This window comes from Aotus nancymaae, unplaced genomic scaffold (assembly GCF_030222135.1).
Source record: "Aotus nancymaae isolate 86718 unplaced genomic scaffold, 86718_ANA_hifiasm-v0.15.2.pri h1tg000076l, whole genome shotgun sequence".
NCBI classification, from domain to species: Eukaryota; Metazoa; Chordata; class Mammalia; order Primates; family Aotidae; genus Aotus; species Aotus nancymaae.
Genome location: NW_026988491.1, coordinates 16,031,053 through 16,052,563, shown reverse-complemented (window position 1 = coordinate 16,052,563; position 21,511 = coordinate 16,031,053). Strand labels below are relative to the sequence as shown.

Sequence of the window (21,511 nt, the reverse complement as noted above, 5' to 3'; positions counted from 1 at the left end):
GTAGTCCCAGCTACTTGGGAGGCTGAGGCAGAAGAATCGCTTGAACCCAGGAGATGGAGGTTGCAGTGAGCTGAGATCACGCCACTGCACTTGCACTCCAGCCTGGCAACACAACGAGACTCCGTCTAAAAAAAAAAAAAAAAAAAAGGCTGCTTTTACCACATTTACCATGCTCTTCTGAAACACTGTAAGATAGGTACTCCCAGCCCTGTTTTAGAGGGAGCGAAACCACCGAAAAGCGTAAGCAATCTGCCCAAGGTCACCCAGCTAATAAGGGCAGAATGGGATCCACACTCAGACCCACATGATACAAAGGCCCTCCTCTCTCTACCACACCCACCCTTCCCAAGGAACTGGACCTGCTAGGAAAGTTAGGATATCTGGCAATAAGTCGTGTCATTTGGAAACAATAAAATTTCTACAATGTAATCTTTTTCCACCACTCTTCTTCTGGTCTGTCATTGCTCTAATACTGCCTTTAAAGAAAGAAGACAAACAAAAAAACAGCTTTATTGAGATGCAATTCACGTGCCACACAATTCACTCATTTAAAGGGCACAATTCAATGTTATTTAGTGGATTCACAGGTGTGTACAACCATCACCACCATAAGTACAGGACATTTTCATCACCTCAAAGAGAAACCCTGTACCCTTTAGCTATCATCCCTCTATCCCCAACCCTTCCCCCAGCCCTCAGCAGCCATTGTGTTTTACAAGGTGATTCTTGGCTGAGTGCAGTGGCTCATGCCTGTATTCCCAACACTTTGGGAGGCTGAGGCAGGGGGATCACTTGAGGTCAGGAGTTTGAGATCAGCCTGGCCAACATGGTGAAACCCCGTCTCTACTAAAAACACAAAAATTAACTGGGCATGATAGCGCATGCCTGTAATCCCAGCTACTCAGGAGGCTGAGGCAAGAGAATCACTTGAACACAGGAAGTGGAGGTTCCAGTGAGCCAAGATCACACCACTGCACTCTAGTCTGGGCAACAGAGAGAGACTCTGTCTCAAAAAAAAAAAAAGGGATTCTTAAAGTGATTATGGGCATACAGTAATTGGATTAATAGAATACCGCAGACTGCAGTTCTGTGCTCTCTCAGTCTTCCCCTAGGGGGCTGAAACTAACATCTGAGCCGGGACAGGGCAAGGGCAACGCAGCAGATCTCAGTGGCAGGTGTCTGGCGTAGGAGGTGGGGTACCTGGCAGCCTGGCACTGGGCAGGCTCTACAGTTCCTATGTACCTGGGTCTCTGAACTTAGTATGCCCCAAACACAGAGCCAGGTGATTCATCAGCAGCAGGGAAAACAAAGTTATGCAAAAGACCAAAAGGAGCTGCTCTGACCACAAGCCTTTTCCATTAAGAATTTGTAACTCTCCATCTCCAGAAAGGCAAACACCAAGATCCTACAGGCTGACACAAGCCAGGGGTAACCAGAATAGTGTTGTTCTGAGAAACCAAACTAGCCAAGGACTAGCAAGATCCATGGCTTGGATAAAAAAGAAGATTCCCCAAAAATCGGGTTCGTTTATTTGCTAATTCTCTCTGCCTGGCTCACAAGCTGCTGAAAGCTGGGGAGACCATGCATATACCCCTGTGTAGCACCTAGGTTTCTGTCACACATCTCTATACAGGACATCAAAACCCAACTGTGTGCAGCAGCGGCGCACAGCTGGAAATCACTCGGCAATAAAAAGGAATGAGCTACTGACAGATGTAACATGGATGAAATCACAAAATCATTATGCTGAGCAAAGTGGCCAGATGTAAAATAGCACACACTGTGTGTGTCTATGTGGATGAAATTCGAAACCAAGCAAACCAATATGCAGTGACAGATCAATGTCTGCCAGGGCCAGGGGGCAGGGTGGGGGACTGACTGAAAAGGGACACAAGGAACTTCTGGAGCAATGGAAATACTCTGTCTTGACTGAGTCAGCCGCTACACAGGTGTTTCCACTTATCAAAGCTCTAAAAGGACGCATTCAATTGTATGTAAATTAATAGCTCAATAAAGAGAAAGAAGTGGGGAGAAGGAGGGGGAAAGAAGGTAAGAAGAAAACCCAGAGAAAAGGAAGAAAAGCCCCCAGCAGAAATCTAGTAACAGAGCTTCCTTCCTACTCAGCATCTGCAATACATGGTGACTGACATTAACCAAGAACTACAAAGTGCCTCAGATTCAAAAGATTAATATAAGTTCTGTGTCATTTTGGCCCAAGTGTATTTACTGGGTTTCAATTCTTAGAATAACTGATCTTCTACAATGAGTTTGGTAGAGGATCCAAATGGTCCACTTTCCAACCAGGCTAGCCTGGGTTCTTCCCACTAGCACCTCAATGAAAGGTATGACAGTGACAGCTCAGGGACCTGGAAGTGGCAAGGTCAGCGACAACTTTCAATGGCTGCTAGACAGTAAACCAGTAAAATCCAATATGATAATTTAACATATTAGTTTTTCTTTGTCTTCAAATGATAAGTAAATCTTAAATTCTAGAAACCTAGTATAATCATAAATGGATTATGTAACAATGTGATAGGTCAATCTTTTTCATATTTTTCTTTTGGTTGAGAATAGTGTAGTGGCTATTTTCAAATCCTACTTGTCAGCCTTTCATACGTTTCATGAACCAAGTAAACAGAGCCACCCTGGGCCAGGTGCGGTGACTCACACCTATAATCCCAACACTTTAGGAGGCTGAGGCGGGTGGACTACGAGATCAAGAAAGAGAGAGACCATTCTGGCCAACACGGTGAAACTCTGTCTCTACTAAAAATACAAAAATTAGCTGGGCGTCGTGGCACACACCTGTAGTCCCAGCTACTTGGGAGGCTGAGAGGCAGGAGAATCGCTTGAACCTGGGAGGCAAAGGTTGCAGTGAGCCCAGACCGCACCACTGCACTCCAGCCTGGCAACAGAGCAAGATTCCATTTCAAAAAAAAAAGAGAGAGAGAGAGACGGGGAAAGAAATTGGAAGCATTTTGGACCCTTATTCAAGATTTTGAATACCTGGCATGTGTCATAGTTAGTTTTAGGTGTTAACTCAACTGGAATACCTAGGAAAACCTAGAAACCTAGTAAAGCATGATTCTAGGGTGTGTCTGTGAGGAGGCTGCTTCCAGAAGACACTAGCATGTGTGTCTGAGTGGATGAGGTGGGGAAGAGTCACCATCAATGAGGGCAGGCACCATCCAATCTGCCGGAAGGCTGGAGAGAACAAAAACAGGAAAAGGGCAAATGTGTCTATCAATGTCCACTCGTCTCCTGCCTTGGACCACAGAACTCCAAGCTTGCCAGCCTTTGGACTCCAGGACTTACACCAGCAGCCCTGGGTTCTTAGGCCTTCAGCACTGGACTGAGAGCTACATGATTGGCTTCTCTGGTTCTGGGGCCCTCAAACGTGGACTGAGCTACACGATCCACATCCCTGGGTCTCCAGCTTGCAGGCAGCCTGTCATAGAATTTCTCAGACTGGGCCAGGTGCGGTGGCTCACACCTGTAATCCTAGCACTTTGAGAGGCCAAGGCAAGGAGGATGGCTTGAGCCCATGTGTTAGAGACCAGCCTGGGTGACATGGAGAGAACCCATCTCTATGGAAAAAATTTTAAAAATTAGCAGGACATGATAGTGCACAGCTGTGGTCCCAGCTACTCAGGAGGGTGGGGCTGCAGTGAGCCATGATCCCACCACTGCACTCTAGCCTGAGCTACAGAGTGAGATCCTGGCTCTAAAATAAAAATAAAAAAAAAAAGAAAAAGTAATGAGAATGACCCCCCTCCGTTTCAACGATTATCAACACATGCCAATCCTGTTTTACCTGTGATGTGAAAACTATAGAATGCTCACAAGCATCACGCAACTCAAATGCATCTCCACCTGACCTGGTGTGCCCCCTTCAACACTGGCACCCACAGCCCAAGTCCTCACTCGGGCAAGAGGCATACAGCAAGTAGAGCAGGGCCCTGGCCTGAAGGGATCGGCAAGCTTGTGGGAAATCAGCGCCACCTGAATCACATGCAAAACCAAGAATGACTGCAGTAAACCCACAAGGTTAACATCACGGTGATGAGTCATGGCAGTATCAGGTGCCTCCTGAGATGACGTAATAAGAAGGGCACTTCACCTCTGTGGGACTCTCCGAAATTCATCCACCAATCTAATACTAGGGAAAAATCATCGAGAACCTGGACAGGATCCTAGAACTGCAAGAGAACATCAGGGAGAAAACTGGTGAAATCCAAATCAAGTCTATAGTTTATTTAGTAATACTGCATCAATGTTAATTTCTTAATTTCAAAAAATAAGCTGTGGTTACACAAAATGTTAACATTAGAGAACGCCAGGCGAAAGGCATGCAGGAACTGTCTGTATTCATTTTGCAACTTTTCTGCACATACAGAATTCTTGCAAAATAAAAAGTTTCTTATAGAAATAATAATATAAAAGTTTAACAAATATTCATTACGTCCTTTGCAAAAAGGAGTCAGTGACAATGTGGTCTTCTTTTTAAAATTTAGCCAAGGAAGATGAAGCCTCAAGAAATAAAGTGATTTGTTAAAATCTCAAAGCAAGCAAGCAAGCATCTGGAAATGAAGGCAGGGCCCTGTGTAAGCTGACGGTCACCCGAGGTGCTCCATGGTGTACCACCAGACACGGAGTGCTTGTGATAACAAGCAGTGCTGACAATGAGATCTGAGACTGGCCTGCAGCGCCTCCCCACGCCACCCACAGCTGGGCGGTCAGACAGAGACTGAGGATCCCTGCACCACCCTGCCCTGCCCCCAGCCTCTCCACAGCCTTCTCTGCTCCAGCTCACCCCTGCACCATCTCTCACCACTCAGCAGCTTCTGAGGGTCTTAGCTAATGCTAAGCTAAAAACAATAAAAGAAGGTGGCATTACAAATCACCATATGATAAAAATACTTTAAACCACCACCGTTTTACAGAAATAGTTCCTTATATATCTAGAAAAAAAAAGATATGATAAGGACTGTGCACTGGGAAACCTGAAGTTGTAGCTCTGCACCCGAAGTTAACATTAGAGAAAGGTAGGAACGGTCTCTGTTCGTTTTGCAACTTTTCTGCACACACAGAATTCCAGCAAAATAAAAAGTCAGCTTACACAAGGCCCTGCCTTCATTTCCAGGTGCTTGCTTGCTTTGAGATTTTAATAAATCATTTTATTTCTTTAGGCTTCATCTTCCTTGGCTAAATTTTAAAAAGAAGACCACACTGTCACTGACTCCTTTTTATAAAGGACATAAAGGATGGGGCCAAAGCAGAATTTCACCCCTGGGCTTTCTGACCTGGAGACCATGCCTGGAAGCACAAAGTCTACTGCCTCACTCTAAGAAAAGTTAGCCACGCTTTCGTGTGTGTGTGTGTGTGTGTGTGTGTGTGTGTGTGTGTGTGTGTGTTTTCTTATGTTGTCCAGGCCGGACTTCAACTCCTGGGCTGAAGCCATGCTCCCGCCTTGGCCTCCTGTGTACGTGGATTACAGATGCATGCCACTGCATCCAGCTCAACCATGCTTTTGAATGGTTTTGAATGTGCTTCAGAACAGCACCTTCCATTTCAGAGAGGACAAAATTCTAGAAATAAAAGCACACACCTGGATTTTCAAATTACAAACAGTATGTGAGGATTGTTCATTCTAAACCAGATTTATGATGACTTTTATGGCTGGGGTCAATATGGAAGTAAGACCTTTGACAGGCAGTCATATATATCTGCCCATATACTGCAGCAAACAAATCTGGGACATAAATGTCAGCTCAAACAAGAATTTCTGTGAAATATTCCTGTCCAAAATGCCCTGCAACAAAATTACTGAAAGATAAGGAGAGAAAGCCAGAAGCAGTGTTTTTAAAAACAATCTTTAAAAACAAAAAAGGCCGAAGACACTGTAAAAAGTATTTTCAGAACAGAAGATTCAAAATGACAGACACTGCCACAGGTCTCACCCACAAGACAATCCCTCCTGAGCAACTTCATTACTTCCACTTACCCAGGAATTGACAAGCATCTTGCAAAACACAGGTCAAAACTTCCCCACTGCTCCGAATTATGCAACTGGGAATCTGTACCACACTGTCTTTGTCAACAAGGCTCCACTGAAGCTTCCTCCTTTAACTTCACATTGAGCAAAAGACTACAGATGCTTTTCCTATTCATTTTTCAAATGTTTCATTAAATAAGAAACTCTACATATACACTTTGGAATTTACATATTTGATAGCTACAAGGCTTGCAGGCAAGCTCTCCAGCCAACATACCTGTCTGTCTCCACCCAGGTGTGGCAAGCCCCACACTCATGCCAGGTATGGCCCCCTGCCCCCACAAACCCAGAGTGGGTTGGCTGCTCTCCCTGTAACTGACACAGAAACAGGCCTGTTACACTCCAGTCTTGGGCCTGTGCCGGTCCCCCATTCCCATCTCCATCATTCCTCATTGCCCTTGTTTCCTTGACGTCTAGCGCAGGGCTTACCGTCTAGGGGCACGGCATATGCTGAAAGAAGAAAAGAGAAAAGCCCATGAGAGAAATGGCCTCCTCACCCTTGGGGACACATAGGTGTGGATGCCAAGTCTCAAGAACGGAAGCGTAGCCTCAACTTGTAGCCTGATACAAATGCCAGCTCACAGCCCAAGAGCTGTGGAATCACAAATCAATTGATCTCAGAGCCTCAGTTTCCTCAACTGTTTAAAGAGGACCAGTATCACCTACCTCACAGGTTACCGAGACGGTCAAATGAGATAAAGCACCTGGTCTGGTGCTTGGCAGCTCACTGTTGTCCTGAAATCTATGTAAGTCTCCTTCCTTCCGAATCTCTATGTCCACTCTGCTTCCAGTTATCTGCCATCCAGTGCACCATGACTAGGTACAACGAAAAACAAAAGCCAGTTCCACCAAGGGGCTGGCGCCTGAACCATCTACCCACAGCCTTTTCCCATGAGCAGGTGCCATACCCAGTGCATTCACCTGTTAATTGGATATAATCTACTTACAAATAGTAGGGAAGGATGCCAGGTCCCCTTTGCCGCTGATTTCCATTCCCTCAGTGCTCCTGGTGTAAGCCATGCCTGACTCCTTGCCACCAGAAAACAGTAAAGGAGAGTACTCTTCCTGGTGAGTAGGGGCAGAAGGCAGGTACCATGTACAGGCTTCTTTTCTGGGTAGAGACCATCCATTAAAAAATCCTAAGCACCAGCCATGGCCAACATAGCGAAACCCTGCCTCTACTAAAAAAACAAAAAGGTTTCCGGTGGCAGGGTCTGGGAAAGGGGCAGCAGGCGCCATGTCCGGCCGGGAAGGTGGCAAGAAGAAGCCCCTGAAACAGCCCAAGAAGCAGGCCAAGGAGATGGACGAGGAAGATAAGGCTTTCAAGCAGAAACAAAAAGAAGAGCAGAAGAAACTCGAAGAGCTAAAAGCAAAGGCCACGGGGAAGGGGCCCCTGGCCACAGGTGGAATTAAGAAATCTGGCAAAAAGTAAGCTGTGCCTTGTCGCTGAGGAGATGGTGACCCTTTATTTCATCTGTATTTAAACATCTGTATTCCCTGCCATAGCATCTTTTGCCACCTATAGCTGGAATTAAGTGTTGTCTTGGAGCTGTTGTACATTTAAGAATAAACTTTTGTATTAAAAAAACAAACAAAGCCGGGCGCGGTGGCTCAAGCCTGTAATCCCAGCACTTTGGGAGGCCGAGGCGGGTGGATCACAAGGTCAAGAGATCGAGACCATCCTGGTCAACATGGTGAAACCCCGTCTCTACTAATATAAAAAATTAGCTGGGCACGGTGGCGCGTGCCTGTAATCCCAGCTATTCGGGAGGCTGAGGCAGGAGAATTGCCTGAACCCAGGAGGCGGAGGTTGCGGTGAGCCGAGATCGCGCCATTGCACTCCAGCCTGGGTAACAAGAGCGAAACTCCGCCTCAAAAAACAAACAAACAAACAAACAACAACAACAACAAAAAATTAGCCAGGCATCGTGGTATATGCTTGTAATCCCAGCTACTCGGGTGTCTGAGGCACCAGAACTGATTGAACCTGAGAGGTGGAGGTTGCAGTAAGCTGAGATAGCACCGCTGCACTGCAGCCTGGGCAACAAAGTAAGATCTTGTCTCAAAGAAGAAGAGTTTCACATTTCCATGGTGGATCTCAAATTTAGGCATATATTTTATATGTATTCGGCCTCTACATATTGTATTTAGAGTCTCAATTAATTCATCGGGACATAGCATAGTGTGGGGAAAGAAATAGTATAAATTTGGAATCCCAATCCTGTGTGAGCTTGGAAAGTGTCTAAACCTGAAGAGCCACCAGTCCCTCTTCTTTCAAACCGTGATAGGATATGTAAGGGTTTGAGAAGATACTTGTAAACTCCACAAGAGCACCTAGAACTCAAGGTGTGTAAGGAGGTGTGGAAAACCCTGATGGGATGAGGCAGACAGCCTCAGATTCGAGGTTTTTACCCAGGAGAGAGTGGTGAAGGAGGAATGCTGCAAGATTTTGAGCAGGCTGGACACTTATAGCATTGAGCATAAGAATATTCCAGTTTCAGCTGGGCACAGTGGCTCACAACTGGAATCCCAGCACTTTGGGAGGCTGAGGCAGGTGGATCACAAGGTCAGGAGGTCAAGACCAGCCTGGCCAAGATGATGAAACCCTGTCTCTACTAAAAAATACAACAATTAGTCGGGCGTGGTGGCAGACACCTGTAATCCCAGCTACTTGGGAGGCTGAGGCAGAGAATTACTCGAACCTGAGAGGTGGAGGTTACAGTGAGTTGAGTTCCTGCCACTGCACTCCAGCCAGGGCATCACAGTGAGACTCGGTCTCAAAATAAAAATAATACAAATGATTTAAAAAAAAGAAGAAGAAAAGAAAAGAAAAGAATATTACAGTTTCTGGCCGCGCGCGGTGGCTAATGTCTGTAATCCCAGCACTTTGCGAGGCCGAGATGGGCAGATCACCTGAGGTCAGGAGTTTGAGATCAGCCTGGCCAACATGGAGAAACCCCGTCTCTACTAAAAATACAAAATTAGCCGGGAGTAGTGGCACGTGCCTGTAATCTCAGCTACTCGGGAGGCTGAGGCAGGAGAATCACTTGAACCTGGGAGGCGGAGGTTGCAGTCAACCGAGTTCGCGCCACTGCACTCCAGCCTGGACAAAAGAGCGAGACTTCGTCTCAAGAAAACACAGGAGACCATCCTGGTCAACATGGTGAAACCCCGTCTCTACTAATATAAAAAATTAGCTGGGCACGGTGGCGCGTGCCTCTAATCCCAGCTACTCGGGAGGCTGAGGCAGGAGAATTGCCTGAACCCAGGAGGGGTTGTACATTTAAGATACCGCGCGCACGGCATCCCAGTTTCTTTTTTCTTTCTTTCCTTTTCTTTTTTTAAAAATCTGGAGTATTCCAGTTTCTGCCTGAGTTGGAAATGAATTCCTCTGCTATGCATCCCAGCAAAAGGGCACCTTAAATGTCTAACCCGGGAAAGTACCCCCAAGGTTATTCCTGGAATCTGGAACAGTGACTATTATAGGTGCGCAATAACCGTTTAGTGAAGAATAAAGAGGTGAAGTCAAGAGGTTGGCCTAATTGGAACAGTTGGGGTGAGGCGCGCCAGGGTCGGCGCCCCTGATTTACACGTCGCTACGGTAACGCCCCACCCTGCACACCCAGGGCGAACTACAATTCCCACAACCGCCCGCGGCTTCCCCGCCCACAGGGAGGGGAGGGCGTGAGCAGGCACGGAACCGGCTTTTTCTCCTTCCTGCAGCGTGATTGGCCCGCGGCTCAGGGAGGCGACCAATGACTGCTCTCACGGAGAGCGACGAGGCCAATATGGCTTCCCGCATTTGGTGACGCTTGGAGAAACTGAATTAGGTCTCATGGAGAAGCCCCAGCGTAATGAGGTGAGAGGGAGAGGACTTAGCGTGACTGGGAAAGGGAACCCCGAGAGCCTTGCTCCGTGGACCCTTCTTGAGGCCTTTTAGCGACGCCTGGAGGGTGGAGGGTGGAAGGATGGATAAACTGAGATAGTTAAACTGAGCCAGGGCCAGAGGCGATTGGCTTTACTTTTTGTTCCTTTACTGCTGGGCCAACGTTCGGCAAGGCGTTCAGGGAGGAACAGGAGTCCCTGGCCTGGGGGAAGGGGAACTAGGTTTAGGATCTGAGAGCTCCTGAATCTTCTTTGTCCTCTTTGTCTGGTGGCCGTGTTCTTTAGGGCTTGTGAGGCCTGTTACATGAGGTGGGAAGTGAAGGGAGATTAAAGTTGAGTGAACACTCCTTGTCTGTAACGTTCACGTGCATTATCTTCCAGTACACCCACAGCAATCCTGTATTACTCTTTCGTCTTTGTCGTTCAAGCCACTGAGGCTTAGAGGTGGTGCGACGCCCCAGGAAGTTACCCCAGGTGGAAAGTGAAGGAGGTTGGCATTAAGTCGGTCCACCTCCAAAACTTTGCCGTTATGCAGTCCCACTGTACTGCAATCTGGACTCCACTCTTTTTTTTTTTTTTTTTTTTTTTGAGACAGAGTCTCGCTTTGTCGCCCAGGCTGGAATATAGTGGTGCGATATCGGCTCACTGCAACCTTCATCTCCTGGGTTCAAGCAATTCTCCTCTCTCCACCTCCCAAGTAGCTGACATTACAGGGATGCGCCACCACACCTGGCTAATTTTTGCATTTTTCGTAGAGACTAAGTTTCACCATGTTGATCAGACTGGTCTCAAACTCCTGACAAGTGATCTGCCCACCTTGGCCTCCCAAAGTGCTGGGATTACAGGTGTGAGCCACGGCACCCGGCCTCATCCATTAATCATTCGGCACCTTATATTTTTAAGAGACGGGGTGTCCCTATGTTCCCCTGGCTGGAGCGCAGTGGCTACTTACAGGCATGACAACACATGGCAGCCTCGAACTCTTGGGCTCAAGCAATCTTCACACCTCACCCTCCCAAGTAGCTGGGACTACAGGTGGTCTCTGCCAACCTGCCTGACAAGGGTACCTATATTTGAATTGTTTCCTTTCTAGCATATTTGCATGTGTAGTTGCAAATATAAAGTGGAATAGCTCAAACATTCTGCAAGGGTAAAGGAGAATAATAATGTGGAGAAGAATAGCAGGTCACACTTTTAAAGCTGTTATTGACTGCTGGAAATAGAACTAGGCTTTACATATCTTATCTCAGTCTTCACAACGATTCTCTAAAGAAAGATTATCTCAGGCCGGGCGCGGCGGCTCACGCCTATAATCCCAGCACTTTGGGAGGCGAGGCCGGTGGATCATGAGGCAAGAGATCGAGACCATCCTGATTAACAAGGTGAAACCCCGTCTCTACTTAAAAAAAAATACAAAAATTAGCTGGGCATGGTGGCGCGCACCTGTAGTCCCAGCTACTCGGGAGGCTGAGGCAGGATAATTGCTTGAACCCAGGAGGCGGAGGTTGCGGTGAGCCGAGATCGCGCCATTGCACTCCAGCCTGGGTAACAAGAGCGAAACTCCGTCTCAAAAAAAAGAAAGAAAGAAAGAAAGAAAGATTATCTCGTAACCATGAAGAAACTGAGGGCAGCAAGATAAAAAATGCACAAAATCATACAGTAAGAGGTAGAGCCAGTATTCAATCCCAGGCAAACCAGAGTCTATGCTTTCAACTAGCAAGAACTGGCAACCTTTATTGACCACTTACTATATGCAAGTGACTTTTTTTTCCTTTGAGACAGAGTCTTGCTCTGTTACCAAGCTGGAGTGCAGTGGCTCTATCTTGGCTCACTGCAGTCTCTGCCTCCCGGGTTCAAGCTATTCTCCTGCCTCAGCCTCCCAAGTAGCTGGGATTACAGGCTACCACACCCGGCTAGTTTTTGTATTTTTAGTAGAGATGGGGTTTCACCACATTGGCCAGGATGGTCTCCATCTCTTGACCTTGTGATGCGCCTGCCTTGGCCTCCCAAAGTACTGGGATTACAGGCGTGAACCACGCGCCCAGCCGCAAGTTACTATTCTGAGTGTTTTGCCAGTATTGTCTCTTACTTCTCCCCCAAATCCTTTTGAGACAGGGTTGCTCTCTGTTACTGAGGCTGGAGTGCAGTGGTACAATCATAGCTCACTGCAGCCTTGAGCTCCTTGGCTCAAGAGATCCTCCCACCCCATCTCAGCCTCCCTAACCACCATGCCCAGCTAATTTTTTGCATTTTTTGTGGAGACAAGGGTCTCCCTATGTTGCCCAGTCTGGTCTTGAACTCCCAGGCTCAAGCAGTCCTCCTGTCTCGGCCTCCCAAAGTGCTGGGTTTATAGGGGCTGGGTTAAAGGGGCATGAGCCACCATGGCCAGCCCCTAAATCCTATGAAATAGGTGGTACTATCCTCATTGTACAGATGCGGAAACTGAAGCACTGTAAAATTGACTTGCTGCAGGTCATACAGCAAGTAAGCACTGGAAATGGTATTTGAGCCCCGGGCTAGAGTGCAGTAATGCGATCTTGGCTCACTGCAACCTCCATCTCCTGGGTTCAAGCGATTTCCCTGCCTCAGCCTCCTGAGTAGCTGGGACTGCAGGCGCGCGCCACCATGCCTGGCTAATATTTTGTATTTTTTAGTAGAGACGGGGTTTCACCATGGCCAGGATGGTCTCGATCTCCTGACCCCATGATCCACCCACCTTGGCCTCCCAAAGTGCTGGGATTACAGGCGTGAGCCACTGCCCGGCCATCAACTCTTCACCTTTCTTAACGCCTTTTTTTTTCCTTTGAGACAGTGTCTTCCTCTGTTGTCCAGGCTGGAATACCTTGGTGTGATCATGACTCAGTGCAGCCTTGACCTCCCAGGCTCAAGGGCAGCCTCCTAAGTAGCTAGAACTACAGGTGCATGCTACCACCACCCGGCTTTCTTTTGAGACAAGATCTCACTCTCTTGCCCAGGCTGGATTGTAGTGGCATGATTATGGCTCACTACAGCCTTGACCTCCCGGGCTCAAGCAATCCTTCCACCTCAGTTCCAAGGAGATGGGACTACAGGCACGTGCCACCACACCTAATTTTTTTTTTCTTTTGTAGAGATGGGGGCTTGTTGTGTTGCCAGGGCTGTTCTCAAACTCCTTGGCTAAAGCAGTCCTCCTGCCTCAGCCTCCCAAAGTGCTGGGATTACAGATGTGAACCACCATACCCAGCCTCTTCACACATTTTCTATTACATTCTAGGTAGATTCATATATTCTAGCGCTGTGGTATACACCAAGATGCCACAGTTATCTGTGTGTCATCTGCCTCTCTGATCCTTTTTGGAGCACTGTGGGTCCCAAATTAACTTTTCTCTGACTTAAATTGTTTGAGTTGAGATCATTTTGATGTATATTGAACAGGAAGAATTTTTTTTTTTTTTTTTGAGACAGAGTCTCGCTCTGTTGGACTGCAGGCTGGAGTGCAATGGTGCCATCTCGGCTCACTACAACCTCCACCTCCTGGGTTCAAGCAATTCTCCTGCCTCAGCTTCCCGAGTAGCTGGGATTACAGGCACCTGCGACCATACCAATCTAATTTTTGGTATTTTTAGTAGACACCGGGCTTCACCATGCTGGCCAGGCTGGTCTCAAACTTCTGACCTCAGGCAGTCCACCTGCCTCGGCCTCCCAAAGTGCTGGGATTACAGACATCAGCCACTGCACCTGGCCCAGAAGAATTAATTTTTAATATATGTCTTCTACCCCAGAAAATCTTTGTGAAGTACCTTAGGATATTTTTTTTTCTTTTTTTTTTTTGAGACAAAGTCTTCCTCTGTCACCCAGGCTGGAGTGCAGTGGTGCAATCTCAATTCACTGCAACCTCCTCCTGCTGGGTTCAAGTGATTCTCTGCCCCAGCTTCCACCACACCCAGCTAATTTTTTTTTGTATTTTTTAGTAGAGATGGGGTTTTACCATGTTGGCCAGGCTGGTCTCTAACTCCTGACCTCAGGTGATCTGCCTCCTCAGCCTCCCAAAGTGCTGGGATTACAGGCGTGAGCAACCGCACCCAGCCCACATTGTTACACAGTATTTTGTTTGAACCATGTTAAAGTATCATCATTTATAAGTCCACAGAGGAGCCTGGTGACTTCCTAACACCTATTTTATGTCTTGTTAAGCTGTTGTATTTAGTCGTAGTAGAGAAATGTGTGAATAGGAGTAATGCTCCTGGTGTTTATAAAAGGAGTATTTGGAAGATTCCCAAAAGTGCAAGGGGGCTGATAGCAGATCTGCAGCTCCTCCCCCATGCACTAAAGCCAATCATAATTCTCTCTGGTTTGTGTCATCCTCCACTAGGAGACCCCATCTTCAGAACCAATGGAGGAAGAAGAAGATGATGACTTGGAGCTGTTTGGTGGCTATGATAGTTTCCGCAGTTATAACAGCAGTGTGGGCAGTGAGAGCAGCTCCTATCTCGAGGAGTCAAGTGAAGCAGAAAATGAGGATCGGGAAGCAGGGGAACTGCCAACCTCCCCGCTGCATTTGCTCAGCCCTGGGACTCCTCGATCCTTGGATGGCAGTGGTTCTGAGCCAGGTGCCTTCAGAGTGTCCCCTGAGGATAGAGAAGAGTCAGGAGATGATAGAGGAAGAGGGGGCTGGATATAGGCTATATGGGCAGAGCTATCCAGGTGTAAAAGGCTGTTTTCTCTGATGTCTAGGGGATCAGATGTCTAAGGACCAGTAAGGGAGACAGAAGCACAAGAAGCCACAACGTTACTTCCTCTGCTGCAGTCTAATTTTTTTTTTTTGCGGGGGTGTGGCTGAGTCTCTGTCACCCAGGATGGAGTGCAGTGGCATTATCTTGGCTCATTGCAATCTCCGCCTCCCAAGTTCAGGCGATTCTCGTGCCTCAGACTTCCAAGTAGCTAGGACTACAGGCACCTGCCACCATACCCGGGTAATTTTTGTATTTTTAGTAGGGTCGGAGTTCCACCATGTTGGCCAGGCTAGTCTCGAACTCCTGAACTCAGGTGACTCACTGACCTCAGCCTCCCAAATTGCTGGAATTACAGGAGTGAGCCATTGTGCCCAGCCCCAGTCTAATTTTGAATTGTGATTTCATTCATTCTTCATATGACTAATGTTTATTCACCACAGATTAGATGCCAGTTAGTAACACGGTGCTGCTTTTACATTTGTATAAGTATGCCGTGGATTTCCAACTTGGATATTGAAAAGATGGGAAACCTAAAGTGTTTTGGTTACTTTCCGAGAAGGGACAAATAGCTTGTGGCTTGGAAGTCTGGGTGGGGGTGGGGAGGTAATACACGATAAAGTGACCCTGAGTAGAAGGATTGGGTTGGGGGTGGGCAGATGAGAATCCCTATGGATCATCTGGAGGCCAATTGTCTTCAGAAATGTGTTGCTTGCACAGCTGCTGAACCCCTGTGTCAGGGCCACCAATGTGTGGGCTGCCTGTGAAGAGAGGCAGGCTAGTCTGTGATGACACTGCCATCCCTTGGATCCCAAACACTTTTGTTTTGAGACAGGGTCTCACTGTGTCACCCAGGCTAGAGTGCAGTGGCTGCTCACTGCAGCCTTGACCTCCTTGGCTCAGGCAATCCTTTCACCTCAACCTCTTGAGTAGCTGTGACTACAGGCGTATGCCACCATGCCTGTCTAATTTTTGTATTTTTTTTGTAGAGACAGGGTTTTGTCATGTTGCCCAGGCTGGTCTTGAACTCCCAAGCTCAAGTGATCCACCCACCTTGGCTTCCCAAAGTGCTAGGATTACAGGAGTGAGCCAGCGCACCCAGCTCCAAACTCGTTAGAACAAGCTCAAGTGATCCACCCACCTTGGCTTCCCAAAGTGCTAGGATTACAGGAGTGAGCCAGCGCACCCAGCTCCAAACTCGTTAGAAGAGTCATCTAAGACTCTTTGCAGTTGACTCTTATTTCCTTTCTGTTCATCTTGTCTTCTTTTTGTCTCTTGCCTTTTATCTTTCCCCCTATCTTCTTCCAAACCTTCTCTTAGAATCTTAGTATTTAGAACTAGAAGGAACCATTAGAGACCGCTTAGACCAGGGCTTCTGCATATTAGAATCGTCTGGGGAGCTTTTAACAAACCACAGGTGCCAGTATCCCATCACAGACCAATTCATTAATATCTTAGGCTCAGGCTTTTTTTTTTTTTTTGAGATGGAGTTTCGCTCTTGTTGCCCAGGCTGGAGTGCAGTGGTGCAACCTCAGCTCGCTGCAACCTCTGCCTCCCAGGTTTAAGGGATTCTCCTGCCTCAGCCTCCTAAGTAGCTGAAATTACAGTTGCCTACCACCATGCTCGGCTAATTTTTTGTATTTTTAGTAGAGACAGGGTTTCGTCATGTTGGCCAGGCTGGTCAAAAACTCCTGACCTCAGGTAATCCACCCACCTTGCCTCCCAAAGTGCTGGGATTACAGGTGTGAGCCACCGCCCCCAGCTAGCTGGGGCATTTTTAAAAGCTCCCGGGGTGGGTCTAATAGTGAAGTCAGGATTAAAACACTGATCTAGTTCAGTCTCCTTACTATATAGATGAAAAATAGAACCACAGAGGTAAGTGATTTTGGCACTTTTTCTTCCTATAAATTTTTTGAGACTGTTTTAACCGTGTTGCCCGGGCTAGAGGTACAGTTGTGTGATCCTCGGTCACTGCAGCCTCAACCTCCTGGGCTCAAGCAATCCTCCTGCTTTAACCTCCCAAGTAGCCAGGAAAACAGGCATGTGCCATCACACCTGGCCATTTTTTTTTTGCAACAAGATCTTGCTATGTTCTCCATGATGGTCTCAAATTCCTGCCCTCAAGCACCCCTCCCTCCTTGGCCTCCCATAGTGCTGGGATTACAGACGGGAGCTACCACACCTGGCCTCTTCTCACTTTCCTCTCACAAACTTTTCAGCACTCACCTGTACCCCAAGTCGTCCTCAGGGGTTTCCATTAGCCCCTCTGTTGACATATGTAGTCAAGAGAGGCCAAGCAGCAGCACTTTGTTCAGGCAGATTCAGATGTACACACCAGTACCTCCCATTCCTCCTCTTACTCCATTAGCCTTTGTTAGTGCAGGGGCTCACCTGGTGAACGCAGTGCCCCAGGTCTTGAAGGGCCCATCATTTTGTTTGCTTTGAGGTGGCTGTAGCAGGTGAGTCATGTGCTAAGTTCTCTTCCCAGCTGTCTGTGAGATGTGTGGTATCGTGGGTACAAGGGAAGCCTTCTTCTCCAAGACCAAGAGGTTCTGCAGCGTCTCCTGCTCCAGGAGCTACTCCTCCAACTCGAAGAAAGCCAGTATCTTGGCCAGATTACAGGTGAGAGGCAGCTACTTTGGTCCTCCCCGGGGCCCTCGGTGCTGAGACAGGAGCCACCAATTGACTGAAGGCAAGGGCCAGGAAGGTTTGAAAAGCTCCTTGCTTGTGGCCATCTGGTATTTATTATGTTCTCAAACTTGAGAGGACAGAAGAATCCATTTATAGAGCTTGTTAAATTATAGATTCCTGAAGCTACCCTCCATTCCCTACCCTCATCCCCCAGAGTCTAGGGTATTCAGTACGTTTTAAAAAAGAACCCTGGGGGAGTCGGACACCCTTGGTCTTCACCCCACACTTGTATAAATCCTTTGAAAGAAAGCTGGGAAACAGACCCAAGGTTCACCGGCCATGGTGACTTCAGGAAGACCATGCCTCGTGTGACTCCATGTCACAGGCAGCTACCTAGAAAGTCTTGCCAATTTTTGAGACATGGAAAGATTATTGAATGTGGTGTTGAACCCACACATTTATTGATAAGTATACGGAAGTCCAAGGAGGTAGAATGACATACCTGGTGTGGCTCTGTAGGAAGAGAGTGGTGGAACTGAGGCTGGAACCCAACTTCAGGGGCCTGGTCTTAGATTGTTTCCCAGTAGCTGTGACCACCATCCGCAACGCTGCTTCCCAAATTAGCCTGCATGTTGGGATCACCTGGAAAGTTTTAATTAAAAAATACTGATGCTTCGGTCCTACTCCCCAAGGTTCTGATTTAATTGGGATGGAGTATAGCCTGGACAGAGATTAAAGAACGCCCCAGGTGATCTTCCTGTGCAGCAAACCTTGAGAACCACCAACGTTTATTGGATATTGCTGTGCGCCAGATCGTTCTCTTCCTGCTTCATACACTGTATTGCCTTTGTGAGACAATTACCATTGTTTCCCCCATTTTGTAGATTTTAGTCAAGACACAGAAAGATCCCTCTTCTCAAAGAGCTAATAATAATATTGGTAATATTAATAGCTACAGTTTGGGAGTACTTGGTAAGGGCTTGACATTCTCAGTCAAATCAGTGACCCTAAAAAAATTGATTTTTAAAAAAATTCCTTTTTTTTTTTTTTTTGAGACAGAATCTCACACTGTCACCTGGGCTGGAGTACAGTGGCACAATCTTGGCTTACTGCAACCTCCACCTCCCAGGTTCAAGTGATTCCCCTGCCTCAGCCTCCCAAGTGGCTGGGATTATAGGTGCCCACCAACACTCCCAGCTAATTTTTAGTAGAGACAGGGTTTCGTTATGTTGGCCAGGTTGGTCTCAAACTCCTGACCTTATCTGGCAAATGGATTTGTGATTACCAGCCTGACACCAGCAAATCCCCTCAGTTAGGATGTATAGATTAAACAAAGCTTTGAAAAGCTCATATGCTATGACTGCTATGACCTCAAGGTTGTTAACCTGATCATCTCATGGTAATTAGAAACTCTGATTGGCAGCTTTATATTTCTTGATTAAAAACCTAAATAAACTGATTAGGTTTTAGGTATTCTTTCAAAGAGGTTCTTGATTAAAAGATTGAGAACTATCCTGTTTGGTGCTTAGTGAAAAGATTTTGAATTACTGTATGTAACAGTTATTGCCATTTCTTTATTAAATTCAGAAGCTTTTTTACCAAATAACAATTTTTCAAAAAAAAACAACAAAAAATTTCTGACCTTGTGATCCGCCCACCTCGGGCTCCCAAAATGCAGGGATTACAGGCATGAGCCACTGCACCCGGCCAAAAAAATTCTTTTTTTTTTTTTTTTTTTTGAGATGGAGTCTTGCTCTGTCATCCAGGCTGGAGTGCAGTGGCCTTGGCTCACTGCAGCCTCCGCCTCCCAGATTCAAGTGATTCTCCTGCCTCAGCCTCCCGAGTAGCTGGGATTACAGGTGGGTGCCACACATGCCCAGCTAATTTTTGTATTTTTAGTAGAGACGGGGTTTCACCATATTGGTCAGGCTGGTCTTGAACTCCTGACTTTGTGATCCGCCTGTCTGGGCCTCCCAAAGTGCTGGGATTACAGGCTTGAGCCACCGTGCCCGGCCCAAAAAATTCCTTTTTAAAGGCTCAGAAATTTTAGTAACTCACTTAAAGGTAAACAACTGAAAATTTTAGAACTGGGATTAGCCCCCATGTTTGTTGCGGGCTTAAACCTAGATTTCTGCTTCAGCTTCACTGATCTCTTTAGTAAATCCCTGGCCCTCCTGGTCAGTGTTTAAGTTACAAAATACAGACTAGATCAGTGGCCTTTACATTTGGGGGAGGACCCCCTTTGAGCACCTGATGAAAGCCATGGACCCTCTCCCGAACATTGTCGTATGTATAGTAGGTTGCCTCCCATTCAGAGCGTTTCTGGCCCCCTGTGAAGCCCATTGTTTTTTTTCTTTTTTTGGATCTATCTGTAGGGACACTGGAGGAAGATGACTGAGACTTGAATCTGGGAGGGCACGGAAGTTTCAAAGATAGAATATGGTTCCCTCCCTGCCCTGCAGCCCTGCCCTGCACCCCCGACCCTTCCCCACAACCACTCCCTGAGCTCAGCATTGCTATTGTTGTCACTGTTTCACAAATGAAGAAACTGAAGCCCAAAAGAGGTTAAGTCACTGACTGAAGCCCAGGACGTGAACCTGGCAGTCCAAATCCGGAGCCATGGTCCCAGCGGCTGGGCCACACGTAGCCTCTCCCCTTCCCTCCAGGGAAAACCACCGACCAAGAAAGCCAAAGTCCTGCACAAAGCTGCCTGGTCTGCCAAAATCGGAGCCTTCCTCCACTCCCAAGGGACAGGACAGCTGGCAGATGGGACACCAACAGGACAAGACGGTAAGATAGTCGAGGGTTGTGCTTAGGATGCTGCCATTGCTGAAGAGGGGGCCGGACCTGGGGTGGCCTTTCTTTGGAGTGAAGACTGGGGAAACCGGCCAGATAGAAAGTGCCCTAGCTAGACTCACGGCGGGATTGCACCTTCCTCATGTGTTAGGTATTGTGGAAATTACCCAGAAAAATCCCTTCAACCCCCCTTAAATTGCCAGGGCCCCTCCCCGTGGTAATTCAGAAGCCAAGAATTAGCTGCTTTTGTTACCCTTTGCTTTTATCCCTGTGGTTTCTGTTTCCCTGGGGCAATGGAGGCCCAGATCTGGTTTGAAGGCCGGTGTGGAGAGGGATGGTGGGATAAGGAATGGAGCCTTTCTCTTTTTTTTCTGAGTGTAGCGATTGCTAAGCAAGTTAAATGTATGCATATCATTGGTTTGCATTTCTAACTGAAATTGAGTTCAGCAGGCAGCAGTTCAGTTGGAGGGGCCCTGGTGTGTGCACACCCTCCCCCTCCTTTAGATTGGGTGTGGCCAATCAGAGGTTGAGGGAGTTGTGAGGAATTTAAGGCCAGGGATATTTGAATTTTCCTCTTTGAGGGAAGAAGGGTGAGAAATTTCCCTTTGAATGTTCCTTTACTCCTGAGAGTCTTGCCACCTTTCAGTTCAGTCCTCAGCTGTGGTCTCCATGGCCACTGGCGGAGCAGGTAAGGGAGTGAAGGACGGTGTTGTGGTCATTGCTGTGAGAGGGGCTGCTGGGAGTGGGGGACCCACCTCTGCAGGTCCCACAGGGCCCTCGAGGTCCAGGCTCCTGGCATGACTGCTGCTCAGGCTCCCAGTCTCGACTCATCCTCTTTCTGCTCTGCAGCACTGGTCCTGGGCTTCGACTGGGGGAAGTTCCTGAAGGATCACAGTTACAAGGCTGCTCCTGTCAGCTGTTTCAAGCACGTGAGTGCCCTGCAGCTGAGTGGGGGAAGCCGGGAGCCAGGCATGGAGCTGCTGGCAATGCGGCTCCTTCACCTGCTTCACCAGGGTGGCTTCAGGCTGGACAGTGGCAGTGGGGAGGTCTGGGCAGGAGACGGATGGCGTTACCACTCGCTCCACTTCATGTTTATGTCCACTTAAAAAAAAAATCCTCCTACGAAGACTTCTAGCACCTGCCTGACTTCACCTCCTGTCTGAAGTCCTTCAGTTTCTTTACATAATGGAACTTGGTGCTAGCTGATGTCGAAGGGTCTTTCCAACTCTGAAACCCTTCTCTCCTTTCTCCCCTATTTGTAGCATTTTCCCATGGAAAGCATGGTGCTTCTCTAACTGGCCTGGGCCCCTTGGACCCTGATAGGCAGATATGGATACCTCTTGGAGCTTGCTTCTGTAAAAGCCTCCCTGATGCATATCATTGAAAATCCAGAATGAAGGGCAAGGCCCTGGGGGCGGGGCTTGAGCCCAGGAAC

At 47.6% G+C, this 21,511-nt stretch overlaps 2 protein-coding genes across 3 annotated transcripts in view; both read left to right on the top strand.

The window, feature by feature from the left end:
• Positions 1–7,258: 7,258 nt before the first annotated feature.
• On the top strand, positions 7,259–7,645 carry LOC135271313 (translation machinery-associated protein 7-like). Its single transcript, XM_064368344.1, has one exon. It carries the CDS (start codon positions 7,293–7,295, stop codon positions 7,485–7,487), a length of 195 nt encoding a protein of 64 aa, XP_064224414.1. The 5' UTR covers positions 7,259–7,292; the 3' UTR covers positions 7,488–7,645.
• Positions 7,646–9,817: 2,172 nt separating this feature from the next.
• L3MBTL2 (L3MBTL histone methyl-lysine binding protein 2) overlaps positions 9,818–21,511 on the top strand; it is a 26,356-nt gene continuing 14,662 nt past the window's right edge. For both annotated transcript variants that reach the window (XM_012476662.3, XM_012476661.3), the window contains exons 1-5: positions 9,818–9,914; positions 14,292–14,529; positions 17,138–17,271; positions 19,947–20,070; positions 20,926–21,005. In XM_012476662.3, the coding sequence (XP_012332085.2) occupies positions 9,891–9,914; positions 14,292–14,529; positions 17,138–17,271; positions 19,947–20,070; positions 20,926–21,005 (600 nt within the window). In that variant the 5' untranslated portion in view covers positions 9,818–9,890. The remainder of the gene's footprint in view (positions 9,915–14,291; positions 14,530–17,137; positions 17,272–19,946; positions 20,071–20,925; positions 21,006–21,511) is intronic.

What these genes read in the sequence shown, in the direction of transcription:
- LOC135271313 (XM_064368344.1), top strand. Translation starts at nt 7,293, where the DNA reads ATGTCCGGCCGGGAAGGTGGCAAGAAGAAGCCCCTGAAACAGCCCAAG.